Raw genomic sequence first — 15,215 nt, forward strand, 5'->3', positions numbered from 1 at the left:
GGGTCTTCTGATTCTTCAGCCCCAGCTAACCAAAACCATAGAATTGTCACAATCAAAATAACAACTGCCCTAATAAGAGTCTTTAATCTTCCCTCTGAAATTTAACGAGCCAGGCCTCCCATCTGCACTGTTCTCAACATTATCTTCCAAGCTCCTACTGAACATTCTACGGAGTTCTTAACATCCCAGTGGCTTTTCTAGCTCAAAGTTCCAAAGTCCTTCAACAGTCCTCCCCAAAACATGGTCAGGTTGTCACAGGAATACCCCACGCTTGGCACCAATTTGTCTTAGTCAGGATTTCTATTCCTGCACAAAACATGACCAAGAAGCAAGGAGGAAAGGGTTTATTCAGCTTACACTTCCACATTGCTGTTCATCACATGTACTGACTAGTTTTGTGTGTCGACTTGACACAAGCTGGAGTTACCACAAAGGAGCCTCCCTTGAGAAAATGCCTCCATGAGATCCAGCTGTAAGGCATTTCTCAATTAGTGATCAAGGCGGGAGGGCCCATGGTGGGAGGACCCGTGGTGGGTGGTGCCATCTCTGGGCTGGTAGTCTTGGGTTCTATAAGAAAGCAAGCTGAGAAAGTCAGGGGAAGCAAGCCAGTAAGTAACATCTCTCCATGGCCTTCTTCTGGTGATGAACAGGAATGTGTAAGTTGAATAAACCCTTTCCTCCCCAACTTGCTCCTTGGTTATGATGTTTGTACAGGAATAGAAACCCTGACTAAGACATCACCAAAGGAAGTCAGGACTGGAACTCAAGCAGGTCAGGAAGCAGGAACTGATCTTGTGCAGGCAGCTCTAGCCTTTATCAACCAGTCAGCATCACATGTCAAGAGAAAACTCTAGAGCGTTGAGAGGTTAGAAGAAGAGTCTGAGAAATGTAGTGATTTCTAAAGTGTTTAATGGAAGAGAGAGTGCAGAGGAGAAACATGGAGGCAGAAAATTGGATGGATAAAAGACAGATGAGAGAGCGGAAGCAGTAGACTCAAAACCTGCCAAGGAACATGTTGGCAGCCATCACCAAACCAGAGGACTTTAGAAGATACCGAAAACATGGTTTCCGGAGAAGGAAGAGACCCAAAGTTAGCACCCCCACTTGAGAAAGAACCAATGTACTTATTGTAAGGAAGAAGACCACTGGGCCAAGAAATGCCCCCAAGAAAAAGAAGCTTATCCAAGTCATGGCCTTAGAAGATAGAGATGAAGAGGAGCAACTAGATCCTTGGACTTTCCATTCACAGCTGACCATTGTTGGGCAGTTGGACTACAGACTGGTAAATCATCAATAACAAATTCCCTTACTGTATCCATAAGTTCCGTGACTCTAAAGAACCCTGACTAATACACCAGGCTTTGCAGAAATAGCTAAGTCACTATATGAGGACACCAAAGGAGCCCCTGAAAGCTTTGTCAGGATGGAGAAACTTAAGCCCTCAATGCTTTAAACAAAGCCTTAGTCTGTGCACCAGCTTTGGATTTGCCAGATGTGACTAAGCCATCTTTTCATGGAGAGATCTGGGATAGCGAAGGGGGTATTGACTCAGACTCTTGGGCCCTAGATACAAACAATGGCTTCCCTGTCAAAGAAATTAAACCCAGTTGCCAGAGGCCGTTCCACAGCCCTCCCGGTTAAGGATGCTGACAAACTGTCACTGGGCCAAAGGCTGACAATCACCATGCCTCATGCTATTGAGGGGTACCTATACTTGTTTTTAAGGCTATATACATTAAGCACAGGATACTAATTCCTTCATTTGTTGAAGTTAGAGAAAGGTTTCTCTTAATTTTAATTAAAACAACTTAACTGCAGAAGCTTCTGCCTAATGACGGAGTAGGTATGTGTGGAGTGTCACCCCTACTCAAAACACAGAGGAGGGTCTGGAGAGATTGCTCAGCAGTACGTGTACTGCTGCTGCAAGACCTAAGACTCCAAGAACCCACACTGCATTGCTCACAATCACCTAGCTACAGGGGGCTCTAATGTCTCTGGCCTCTGTAGGCACCTACACTCATGTACATATATCCACACAGAGACACAGAATTAAAAACTTGTAAATAAGTCTTTGAAAAACATCATGAAAAACAAATGGTGGTGGTGAACACCTTTAATCTCAGCACTCGAGAGACAAAGGCAGGCGGATCTGTGAGTTCAAGGCCAGCCTGATCTAAGAGTGAGTTCCAGGACAGCCAGGCTGCACAGAAAAAATCCTGTCTCAAAAACCAAACAACCACAACAACAAAAAAAAACGTTTTCTATAAAAATGTAACCAACATCCTTACCGTAATGGTAGGGTGGAAACAGAATATAAAGGATGTCTAGTTAAATGTGATTTCGTGATAATGAATTCTCTTCTAGCAAAGTACTAGAAATGCAGACATCTGCGCCTAGCCACGCGTTTGGACCCTACTGGGTCTTTATTCTTTAGAGGCAAGGACGAGCAGTAGAGCTCCGCATAAGCCCCTTGAACCGCGGGCTCTGACGCGAGACCACACCCCTCCGCGAAGCCACGCCCCACGCCGTCCTAGGCGCGCAGATTATACGTAGCTCGGCGCTACCCCTGTGCCTGCCGGGATCGTGGCGGTCGGTCTCTCGAGTCGGAAGCCAGAGCTGCCCCGGGACTCCCGATATGGCGACTTCTCTGGGTTCCAACACTTACAACAGGCAGAACTGGGAGGACGCGGTGAGTGCGCGCCGGAGGAGGACGCGGGAACGGCGAGGCCGGGCCGGATGGGGAAGCCTTGCCCTAGGGTGCGGTGGGTTCGGCCAGAACCGAGCTGCGGCCTAGCTCGGTGGGGTAGCCGGAGGAGAGCGAGCCCTCGTGCGGCGGATCAGGGTCCCGGGACCAGTGTCCACCCGGCGACTCCACTCTTCCCAGATGCTTTCCTTTTTCTTCCTGCCGGAAGTGCAGACAGCGTCCCTTCCCGGGCCGCGGCCAGTGCGGGAGGGAGCTGGGGCTCCTGCCAGCCTTGCATCCTTCCCAGCCCCAGGACAGTGACTGAGGGAACAGGGTCTTCGGGACTTGATCTTCAACCAGCTTTTCCATTTTCTCCAGGACTTCCCCATTCTGTGTCAGACGTGTCTTGGAGAAAACCCTTATATACGAATGGTGAGTGCTTTCCTGTGCAGCGGAAGTAAACTGTTCCTTATTTTGTGGTCCTTGCAAGGTAAATGTAAAGAGTTTCTCTTAGCCGTTAGAAGAATTGATGCTCTTTCTAACCCAAAGAGGAGGACAACTTGCAAAGTACTGCCCTACCTATTTCCTCTCCTAGATACTGAGCAGTAATCCTGTGACATAGGAGCTGTAACATAACAGCTAATACTTGTTGAGCATCTAACCTAAAAAGTAGGTCTGTTGACAGGCGAGAATATCTTTACGTAGCACTACTTCCTGGCTACTAGTCATGTATCTCTCAGCCACTGTGCCTTGGGGTAGTCTCTCTAGTTTAAGATACACTCCGTCTCCTCTCCAAAAAGGGTAAAATAGCGACAGGCATCAATGATTATAGGGTTGTATGTTGTGATCGGCCTCACAGATGCTGACTCTATAGTTTATGGGAACAGAACGTTGGATACGTACCGTGCACCAACCAGCACAGGAGAGCCCAGAGCAGTTACCTTTTGCACAAACTATAGAAAGACTTGTCTCTAGTTATCATCCTACTTGATTTGGTGGCTGGAGACCTTGGGAATTTTGGTTTTCACACCAAAAGAATTTTTAAAATTCATCCCATTAGTTAACAAAGATTAGATGGCATATCCACATCCTAATATAAAAAAAAATCAGTTCTTAATTGACGCTAATTTTTTTTTTTTAATAGACATCATTGGGTGTAAAAAACACATATTCCTAAACCAGCCATGAGTGGTGATGGCTACCTTTAATCCCAACCTTTAGGCAAGTGGATCTCTGTGAGTTCAAGGCCATTCTGGTCTGCAAATCAAGTTCTAGGCCAGCCAGGGTTATGTAATGAGACCTTGTCTTTTTCTTAAAGCACATAGATACCATCCTTCCCCACTGTCTACCTCCTCCAACCCAGCGACCTAGCGAACTCTCATGAGGAGAAGCTGCCGACCACATTGCAAGAGTAGATGCTTTAAAAAGCCATTCCCGCTTCAGGTGCTGCCTGCCATCTCCGGTCTTGGTTTTCCTAGACCAGTCATCAGCTTGGTGGCCAGCTCCCACCAAACACATAGCCAACCAGCCAGGTGATTGGATTGATGTTTAAACAGTTTCCTCAAAGATTAGTCAGCAAGAAACATGTGCTAGAAATTGTGGAAGCTTTCATCTGGAAAACAGAGTAGCCCTTGAAATAGCCACCTTCCAGAACAGATTTCTTCATTCTTATTAATTTTTTTAGGTTAGCATACAAAGGGATGGATTTCATCTTGGCATGTTTCGTATGTACTTCGATTTCAATTCTTTCCCTCTTCCGCTGCCCTGCCCCTTTCTCCCTGCCCCTTCTGCCTCATTTTCTTAGATCCCCCAGTTTACCCTTCTTTCTAACAACACCTGTTTTATTATCCCCACATACAAACTCTTTCTTCCCACTCAGGGTCCCTTTTCTTGGTTCATGATCTACACACATACACAAGTACAATTTAAAATCTAGGTTCAACATATAAGAGAAAATATATGGATTTTTAGTAGGAATTTTAGTTCTTGAAAGTCAGAAGTAAATCTAAGAGTTAAAGCTCCAGGAAGACACTTGGTATTAGATCAAAAGAGAATATGATCTTGTCGGAATATCTCTCTCTTAATTTTATTTCTCTTGCTGTGGTAAAACACCCTGACAAAAACAGCGTAGAAGAGTGGAGTTTCATTTGGCTTACAGTTCACAGACACAGTCCATCATTGTGGGGCAGTCAGGACAACAGGAACTCGAAGTAGCTGGTTACATCACATCCAAGTCAAGACAGAATGAATGCATGTGTACTTGCTAGTGCTAAGCCCCTTCTTCACTTCCAGAGTCCAGGGTCCAGGGTGCAAGCTGTGGAAATGGTGCAGCCCATGATCAGGCTGGGTTTTCCCACGTCAACTAACGTGCACACAGGCTGATGTAGGTAGGCAGTCCATCATGGAGGCTCTTGATTCTAGGTTACGTCAAGTTGACAATTGGATCTGACCCTCACAGCATCCCTTACCGTAGCCCCAACGAAAAGATGAATTAGGTTTGATTTGATTGTCTTTCCAGGGATCTCCACACACATACCATGTTTTGTACTTGGAGGTGGGGAGAAACAGGTACCCGGGTTGGTTTCATTTGTCTGTCTGTCTGTGTGCTTGCTTTCTCTGCCGTAATTCCAGTTCTTTTCTATTTCAGACCAAAGAAAAATATGGAAAAGAATGCAAAGTAAGTATGTCTATTAAGAGTTAATTTTCATTTTCTTTATCCTTTTCTTCCCTGTATTCTACCAAAATGGCTTTGTGTTTACTAAGTTTTGAGGTCCTCCATTCAGAGTTCATGCTCACAGCTTTCATGATATAGTCAATAGCTATGGGAGAAAAGAAAATGGCCATTCCAGTGTTAATTCATAAACAGGTGTCTAAATATGCACCAAACACCACGAGTTTGTGTGCTGAGAGTTTTAGCTGAGGAGGAAGAGGAGGATTGTGGCTGCCACAATATTCTGGAAGAGATATTTCCTGCTTCACTTTCCTTGTTCCCCACGAAACAGACAAGTCAAAATTTAATGTTGTTTGCCTCTAGGTAGGAAGGCTTTGACCTTCTAAATGCATATTTCTATACTATTTTAGCTTTTTAACTTCTAGAAAAAAAAGGAATTAAAGGAGATTGGGTCGGCTGACATGTAAATAGATGATTGCTAAGGCCAGATCTCCATACTTACTCAGTCTGAATTGAGTCCAGGTCAGAACGATTAAGAATCTGTCCCTTGATGTGTGTTCAGATCTGTGCCAGGCCATTCACAGTATTTCGATGGTGCCCTGGGGTCCGCATGCGCTTCAAGAAGACTGAAGTGTGCCAGACCTGCAGTAAATTGAAGAATGTTTGTCAGACCTGCCTGTTAGACCTAGAGTACGGTATGTTTGCCATGTTCATTAGATCTGAGAGTGTGCGGGTGCCCAACAGGGCTTTTCCCAAGAAAAATGCCATAACTAGGCTGCTCTAGAGACCTCCAGAGCAATAGTAGGAACTTCAGGAGCAATTGGAAAGAAACTAGAACTGGCCTATTCACCCATCTCTGTGCCAGTTGGCATTGCTGCTATGACAGTGTTTGTTTGTTTGTTTGTTTGTTTGTTTGTTTTTCCTGGATCCTTTTGATCGAAAACTTTCCACAGTCCTGAACAAGTTCCTGGGCTAATTATGCTGTGGGCTGTTGGACCAAGTATTGCTTCTATTTCAAAACACTTGCTTTTGTTTTTACTTTTTTATGTAAATGAGGTTTTCCTTTCAGAAAAAGTTACCTACTGGCAAGGGGGGGAGAGGAAACCTGCTGTGGCTGCATATCATTTTATATCATATATTTGTCAGGAGTTCAGACCTGGAGTACAGTGTTGCTAAGCATAACTGTCTGTCCACAGGAATCCAGTCTAACAATAAACCACTCTGTTCTATGTATTTTAGGTATATTGTATTAAAGCTGGATACTTTATTAACTTAATTAGACCCTAAAGTATATTCTTTGAAACAGTTTTCTAAAACACTCACGTCACCGTATTCTATGTCAGCACAGGAATTTGGACAGTTTCTTAGGTAGTCTCCGCAGCAGGTGTTAGCCCGATGGTGCTAAACAGTCTGATTTAAAACATTGTAAACTGTCACAAGTAGGTTGATTATCTGATTTTAAAGATTTATTTTTGTTTTTCATTTGTGTATATGTGGGGGTGGGGTATAGGGCTAGAAGAGTCTAGAAGAGAATGTTGGCTCTTCTGGAGCTGGAGTTACAGTGAGCCACCCTGCATGGTTGTAGGGAGCCGCACGTTGGTCCTCCGTAGAGCAGCTCTCTTGATTACTGGAACATCTCTCAAAGACCCACCAACTAGGACCAAGAAGGGAAGAGTGATGTTGTACTTTATGTACATATTGAATATGAATATTAATTCCTCAATTTCTTTGTACCAGGCCTACCCATCCAGGTCCGTGATGCAGGGTTATCATTTAAAGATGACATGCCTAAATCAGATGTCAATAAAGAATATTACACCCAAAATATGGAAAGAGAAGTATGTTTTTTATTTCATTAAAATCTAATTATATCACTTCTCTCCAACCCCTCCTATGTCTTCTCCCTTCAACCCCTCCCATCTATGGCCCTCCCAAAAGATGGCCTCCTTTTCTTTATTAGTGTGCTAGGCATGCTTGCATATGTGTTTGTGTGCATGTGTACTGCGTGCATGTATGCATGCGCATGCATGTGTGTGCTTGATACCTGCTGGGTTCATTTAATGTGGCCTATCTGTATCTGATTTCAAAACCGACCACTTTGTACTGGATAACCAGTTAGGGAACTCCTGTCCGGGAGACTAATTCTCAGCAGTCATTAGTTGCCTGTACTTTGTCAGCCTTTGTTTTGGCAGGGACATTGTTGAGATACCATGGGTGTAGCTTCCCTGTCACTTCTATGACTCAGTCTCACACCAGACGTCCTGGTCCTCTGGCTACTGTCTCGATGCCGTTGTGTATCTGGGGGAATGGATTGAGTATACATGCTGCTGGGAACTGAATCCAGGGCCTTGTGATGTAGTTTTGTGTTTGGTAAAATCCTAGTGATTGACGGCTTATAAAGTTGCCTTCTCTGTGCAGATTTCTAACTCTGATGGAACACGGCCAGTCGGAATGCTGGGAAAAGCAACATCCACTAGTGACATGCTACTCAAATTGGCCCGGACCACACCTTACTACAAAAGGAATCGGCCCCACATTTGTTCCTTCTGGGTGAAAGGAGAGTGTAAGAGGGGAGAGGAGTGTCCCTACAGGTAAGGCCGAGCCTCACCTTCAGACTCCTGAGAAGTGGGAGACGCTCGCTTAAACTCAGGCCTCAACGCTAAAGCTCCGTGGTCTGTTCGCAGGAGAGTAGCTCCTGCTTTAAAACATAAGAGCCTGGCTAAATTACCTTTTACTTACAGCTAAGCCTTGGCTACTGAAATTGCTATGTTATATGCTATACGTGCTGACTGTTTCTAAGTAAGTGCTAAGTTTCTATGCTAATTTGGTGTCCATTTAAATGGTGTGAATAGCAAAATGTAGCTGAAGTCAAAGCAAGGCCAGTGGCCTAAAGGCTCCTGCAAGCATCGGTTAGGGGTTTAGCTAATGATTGGTTAACTGTAACACCACCCTGAATACACACCCTTTTTCTGAGGTGAAGTCGGATTCAGCCAGAGCCTAGTAGAGCAGTTTAAGTGGATTGCTTAGAGCATCAGGAAGGCTTGATGTGGTAGAATAACTCCTCTGGTATTTGCTCTTGTGTAGTAACTATTCCTGGTGAGACACTTTTCTAATTTGAAAGGCATTTGAGGGATCCTTACCATGTAGCTACTGCAGAGTGATATTTTTCCCTTTCTTTCACCATGGTGCATTTCCCACTTGCGAATCTTAGACATGAGAAGCCTACCGATCCAGATGACCCTCTTGCTGATCAGAATATAAAAGACCGGTACTATGGAATTAACGACCCTGTGGCTGATAAGCTTCTCAAGCGGGCTTCAACCATGCCTCGTCTTGACCCACCGGAGGATAAGACGATCACCACACTGTATGTGGGTGGTCTGGGAGACACCATCACTGAAACAGACCTCAGGTTTGTGAGCGTCATTTCACAACTCTTTGCTTTTAACTGCCTTTGAGTAAATAGTTTGCAATAATATCACCAGACATACTTCTATTTCTTTATCCAGTCTGTCATTGATATGAATGCCGATTCAAAATTTTATAAATCTCTTTTTTATGATGCCAGAGGAGTTGTATTTTTCAAGAGTGCTTTTTATCTTTGCATCAAAAAATAATATAGGGGTCTAAAGACCCATTTGAATTTTTTTAATTTTTTAGTTACTATAGACTTGTGCAAGTGGCTTCAAGAACCCAAAGAGCTCTAGATCTTGCAGGTGGTTGTGAACCACTCAGCGTGGAAATCAAACTTAGATCCTTGTGAGAGCACTGTGTGCTCTTTACTTCTGAGCCAGCTCTCTCCGTATTGGGCAGGTGGCGGGGGCGGTGGAGGGGTGGGGGGGGTTCTAGCCAGGGTTTTTCTCTGTAGCCCTAGCTGGGCTGTTCTGGGATTCACTCTTGTTAACCATGCTGGCCTCGAACTCACAGAGGTTCTCCTGCCTCTGTCTGCCAAGTGCTGGGAGTAAGGGTGTTGTGCCATCACCGCCAAAGGATGACATACATACACACCTGATTGTTGTGGAGGGCAGAGCGCCCTGCAATTCCAAAACTCTTTGGTTTAAATTGTTGCTTTTTATATTTCTGGCTTACACTGTGTTTGACTAGAAGAGAGATCTCTTCCAGGGAGATGAACTAACTCTTGCCTTGGTAGCCTTTCTCTTTGAGCTAGCAATCTCCATGGGCCAGCTAGCTTTTATAAAAAGGCTAGAGAAAGCACTTTGGGCCTAGTTGACCTATGTGATCTCTTTGAGCTATTGCTCCCATTTTGTTTTGCTTTGTGACATGTAGTTCCCTGCAGCTCAGGCTAGTGTGGCGAACTCTGAGGACCTAAACTCCTGCCTCTCCTGCCCTCGCCCTCTCCTGCCTCTTCTGCCCCTACCCCCTGGTACTAGAGTTATAGGCAGGAGCCACCAGGTCTCATTTGTAGGATTTGATTTTGATGTATTTATTTACTTATTGTTTATCTTTGTTTATTTTGAGACAGGGTCTTGTCATGTAGACTGTCCTGAAGCTCAAGACCTTCCCCTTTCTCTGGTACTAGAATCTGTGCCTGGGCCACCATACCTGGCTTTCTTCTTGTCTTCCATTTTCTTTCTTCTTTTAGTTTTAAGCTTTTTAAATTTCAGTCAATATTTTGTATTTATTTTCCAGTGCTAGGATTTGAAACCAGGACACATATATTAGGCCAGCGTGCTCTGCCATTGAGCCATTCAGTTTTCAACTCTTAAACATTGTGTTCTTAGGTGGGCGTGATGGTATTTGCTTACAGCCCAGCTAAGGCATGATCACTTGAGTCCATGAAATCAAAACTAACCTGTATAACATAGCAAGGCTTAATCTCAAATGAAAATGGTCTTGGCACTTGGACCGTAACAGCTGTAGTTTGCCAGTGTCTTATACTAGGGTAAGAAACTATGGCTCTGAAGTGACCAATTAAAGGCCCTCCCCTCCTCCCCAAGAAAAACTCCAAGATACATAAGAACTTTTGCCTAATTTTTCCCTTATCTCCAACAAGTAGCACCTACAGTAGGGCAGGTGTGAGAGAGCCTTAAAGACAAGCACCTGTGTGTCCGAGGGGCTCCCCTGTGTGTCCAAGGGGCTAGTGACTCGGAACACTTCCGTAGCCCATTTCTGTTTTCTCAGCACGTCTGGGTTACTAACCTGTTTTCCCGGGCCTGTGCTCTTCAGGAATCATTTCTACCAGTTCGGAGAGATTCGCACAGTCACTGTTGTACAGAGGCAGCAGTGTGCCTTCATCCAGTTCGCCACCAGGCAGGCTGCCGAGGTGGCTGCCGAGAAGTCTTTCAACAAGCTGATTGTGAACGGCCGACGACTCAATGTCAAATGGGGACGGTATGAACAAGACTCTTCTAAACTGTTCATCTGGGGATGGAAAGCTTTGTTTACATAGGTTTGACGGGGCCTTTACAAATCTTTAGGCCCTTCTCTGGTATTTTTTAAATGACTTCATTTATGTGTGTGGGTGATTTGCTTACTTGCATGTCTGTACCATTTGTGTGCCTGGTGCCAGGAAAGGGTTTGGATCCCCTGGGACTGGAGTTGCAGATGGTTATGAGCCACCATGTGGGTGCTGAGAATTGAACCAATGTCCTCTGAAAGGGCACCCAGTGCTCTTAACCTCTGAGCTATCCTGCAGCCCCTTCTTTTGTATTTCTTAGTATTTGGAAGCTTCTTCCTTTAGAAATATATTCAAGGTCTTGCTCTAATAACCTGCTCCTTTGGAGTTCTTCATTTTTTAGCAGCCGTTGTAAGGTAAACATGATGTAAGATTGCCAAAGGTAGATATTGGGGGTCACAGTTGAATTAGACCTAAGTGCTCTCCTCAGACTGAGTACTGGGGAGTGGAGGGAAAGGCACTAAAGCAGAAGGAGATCCGTTTTAAGTTTGAAATTGTCCACAAAAGAGAAAAGGCTGTAAATTTTTTTCTTTCTTTTTTTTTTTTTTAAGGGGGGGGTGTGTGTGGTTTGCTTTGGTGTTTTGTTTTGTTTTGTCTTGTTTTTAGAGACAGTTTCTCAGTGTACTCCTGTAACTCAGTCTTAGACCAGCCTGGTCTTGAACTCACAGAGATCCCCCACCTCTACCTCCTGAGTGCTGGGAGTAAAGGCTTGCACCACCTAAGTTTCAAAGGGGACTGACTCTGTGTCCATCTTGAAAACAGAGAGGAGCAGGCTGACAACAGTTCCCTTCCTGGGGGGCCTTCTGTCTGCTGAGCACTGCTGCACACATGAGTGCTGCCCTCCCTGGCAGTGACAGTGGTGTTGGTCTGGTTGTTTTCTTCTTTTGTTTTGTTTGAGATCAGGTCTTTCTGTGTTGTCCTGGAACTCAAAGAGATCTGCCTGCCTCTGTCTCCTGATGCTGGGATTAAAGGCATGCACACCCAAGGGAAAGAGGGATGGAACTCTATTTTACTGGGGATGGGACGCAGTGCTGATAATCCTGTGTATATATGTCTCCAGATCCCAAGCAGCCAGAGGAAAAGAAAAAGAGAAGGATGGAACTACAGACTCTGGGATCAAGTTAGAACCTGTACCAGGACTGCCTGGAGGTCAGTTCATGTCAGAGACTCATTCAGCTGGGGTTTCTGTTAGAAGATAGCAGGCGTGCCTCTGTGGCCTGTGTGGCAGGCCAAGATGTCTGTGCTAGAGACATCTGCACGTGGTACTGATTGTCCTCCCTTGTCTCCAGCTCTGCCTCCACCTCCTGCCGCAGAAGAGGAGGCGTCTGCCAACTACTTCAACCTGCCCCCAAGTGGGCCTCCAGCCGTAGTGAATATTGCCCTGCCCCCACCCCCTGGGATCGCCCCACCCCCACCCCCAGGTAACTGCCTTTTTCCTTCCTGGCCCTGAGAAGCCCTTGTGAAAGTCCCGCACCTCAGGCCATCTGCCACCAGTCTGCTCTTTGTCAGTTCATCCTAACTGATGAGCTGTTAACCTGTCCACAGCAAGGATGGGAATCAGTAAACCACTGCTGTCGATAGAAACCCTTCCTACAAAATGACATGGGGTAGGTTATGGACGTGAGTGCCTCTTTGGCCTATGCACTCTATCATGTCAGCGGCCACCAGCAAACAGTTCAAGCGATAGCACCGAGTGTGAGTGTGCATGACTGTGAACAATGCAGGAAGTAGTGGGTGGCTAGTGGTCTTCGATATCAAGCCTGTGTCTGTGAAGACAGTCTTTTCATTCTGCAGTCAAGCACAGAGAAAGAAAGGGTCTTGACATTGGCCTGGCTTCCTTCTAGACTTCCCCATCCTGACTCCTGTCTGGTAGGATTTGCATGTTTGATAAGTAGCAGACAGTAGGGTCACATACTACCAGGAGCAGGAGTGTGGAGTTTTTGGACTGAGGGAAAAACAAGGATTGAAGGCAGATGGTCCTCAGCAGGTCTTGCACACTGACATTTACTTAACACTGATCAGCCTTGATTTCTGTGTGGGTGGCTGAGATCCTAGGAAGACTCAGTTTGGAAGGTTGTCAAGGGAGCGCAAGTCTAATCTGTTCTCTCCCACACCAGGTTTTGGACCACACTTGTTCCACCCAATGGGACCGCCCCCTCCTTTCATGAGAGCTCCAGGACCAATCCACTACCCGTCTCAGGACCCTCAGAGAATGGGAGCTCATGCTGGAAAGCACAGCAGCCCCTAGCACCACGTCACCACCTGGCCTCTGAGGAAGAAAGGGCACTCAAATCCCAGTAAACGAGTCCTGGGATAAGTATAATTTCCCTTGCTTTGTAGTTTCCATGGTAGCTGAATGTGTCCCGATGTGGGCAGAGAACACAGCTATGCTTCCCCACATGTATTCAGAGGATCGGCGGGCCTAAAACAAGAAGCTGTCCTGAACATAGCTGCTTACCACCACAGCAGTACTAAGAGCCTTATGTCTGTTCCCTTCCCACCCTGTGGGAACACGCACATGGTGAACTGGAATAACCAGCGGAGTCCCCATCCTAGTGTGTTCATTTTGTATCTTTTTGGGAGGGAGGCAAAAATTGACCTGCAGTTTAAAAAAATATTTTGACCATTTTTATGTCTATTTGGTATTTTCTTTTATATCATCTAAAAAATATTTAGTACTAATCATTGTAGTGGCATAAAAGTGATTTAACTAATTTGAAGTCACACCCTCAGAGAGGGTGCCTGAGATGAAATGATTTTAAGAAACTTCCTGTGAAACACTTTGACAAACTGAAAGGAAGCGCCTTAGAGTCCATTTGACTGGCAGACTGCCTGCAGCTGGAACTGATGTCCGCACTTCCCTGTGTCTTCAGCGGCTTTCTCACTGCCTCTGGGCAGGAGACTGGGTTCATTCTTAGAATTTTTGAATTTAACTGAATTGTAGATGGTAAGGGGAATTTGATGTTGTATTGTATTTTTTGTTTTTAATTAAAAACGGGTCAATTTTCCAAATGTTCCTGGATTTCTGTTTCTTTTTACCCTTTGGTATTAAATGTGCAATAAGTAAAAGCGTGTTTATTAATGGGAACGTTTTCAGTTTGTTTGTTTTTTTAAAGATTTTTATTTATTATGTATGAGTACACTATAGCTGTTTTCAGACACACCAGAAGAGGGCATCAGATCCCATTATAGATGGTTGTGAGCCACCATGTGGTTGCTGGGATTTGAACTCAGGACCTCTAGAAGAGCAGTCGGTGCTCTTAACCTCTGAGCCATTTCTCCAGCCCACTTTTTCAGTTTTTTTTTTTTTTTTTTTCCTTTTTTTTCCAGAGCTGGGGACCGAACCCAGGGCCTTGTGCTTGCTAGGCAAGTGCTCTACCACTGAGCTAAATCCCCAACCCCACTTTTTCAGTTTTTTAAGACCGTATTTTTTGGTCCTGGGGGTGGCTATGCAGTTCGAGATAAAATCTTCAGATATAGCTCAGGTTAGTCTTTTTTTATAAGCCCCTGAATACTGGCATTCTAAATTTTTCTTTCTATGATGGTAAAAATACCCATCCTCTTTAGTACTAAGAAATTGGTAGTATGGTTGGAATAAGAACTGACAGGAAGCTGACTGTGGTAACACACACCTTTAATCCCAGCACTTGGGAGGCAGAGGCAGGTGGATCCTGAGTTTGAAGCCAGCCAGAGCTACATAGTGAAACTCTGTCTTTAAAGAAAGAAAAGTATGGTAACTTTAAGTGTCATCCTTACACAAACCATTGTAAATGAAACAGCGAAATCCAAAGTGGGTTTGATGCCATTTTTATCTAAAGTCTCCTTCAGAGCTCACATGTGTAACTTGGAAAACAGTTAGACAGTTGCTTCTTTGCCCCAGCCATTATAACAGTGTCTGTCACCCACACTGCAGACAACCCTTCACTCAGCGCACTGACCTGCATCCCACACTTCTCTCAAAGCCCTCAAAGGCATACCCACAAGTGTCTGCCCTGCTCTGAGCACTTCCCTCCTGCAGCCAAGCTGGTTCAGATGAGCTGGTGCAAACCTCCTTTGCCATTGCTGCCTGATGTGCTGCCAGGAAAAGCTCTGAGCTGTTGTAGTGACCTCTCGCTTTCTGCCCTTTTCCCAACTGGGATACTCTGTGGGAACTTGAGGTTTGTTAGTTCTTCATGTGTAATGCAGTGAAGTTGTCTGTTGGCCTTTTTAGGATTATTGGTGGTCCTAGGACCTGAAATTAACTTGTTTAAAGAAGGGATCGTTTTAATAGAACGTACACGGGAGAGCATATAAAACACAGATATACAACAGACTTGAACTGTTTTAATGTGGACATCTGTCTAGCAGTCAGCTAGGTCTAGAAATAGAGAACTTCCAGTCATTCACATCCACAAACCCTTCCCACCACTGTTCTGTCTCCATACAGGTAATTGTTTGGCTTGCCT

General features: G+C 45.0%; 1 protein-coding gene across 3 annotated transcripts; it reads left to right on the forward strand.

Annotated features, from left to right (window-relative positions):
• Nucleotides 1-2,559: 2,559 nt before the first annotated feature.
• Rbm22 (RNA binding motif protein 22) lies at nt 2,560-13,782 on the forward strand. Of its 3 annotated transcripts, XM_087592820.1 has the most exons (12): nt 2,560-2,689; nt 3,062-3,115; nt 4,002-4,215; nt 5,331-5,360; nt 5,917-6,049; nt 7,092-7,192; nt 7,773-7,945; nt 8,566-8,766; nt 10,542-10,706; nt 11,831-11,919; nt 12,060-12,191; nt 12,888-13,782. In XM_087592820.1, the coding sequence occupies exons 5-12, from the start codon at nt 5,965-5,967 to the stop codon at nt 13,016-13,018; spliced, it is 1,077 nt and encodes a 358-aa protein (XP_087448946.1). In that variant the 5' UTR covers nt 2,560-2,689; nt 3,062-3,115; nt 4,002-4,215; nt 5,331-5,360; nt 5,917-5,964; the 3' UTR covers nt 13,019-13,782.
• Nucleotides 13,783-15,215: the final 1,433 nt, after the last annotated feature.

The sequence above is a fragment of the Rattus norvegicus genome, chromosome 18 (genome assembly GCF_021556685.1).
Source record: "Rattus norvegicus strain SHRSP/BbbUtx chromosome 18, alternate assembly SHRSP_T2T, whole genome shotgun sequence".
NCBI classification, from domain to species: domain Eukaryota; kingdom Metazoa; phylum Chordata; class Mammalia; order Rodentia; family Muridae; genus Rattus; species Rattus norvegicus.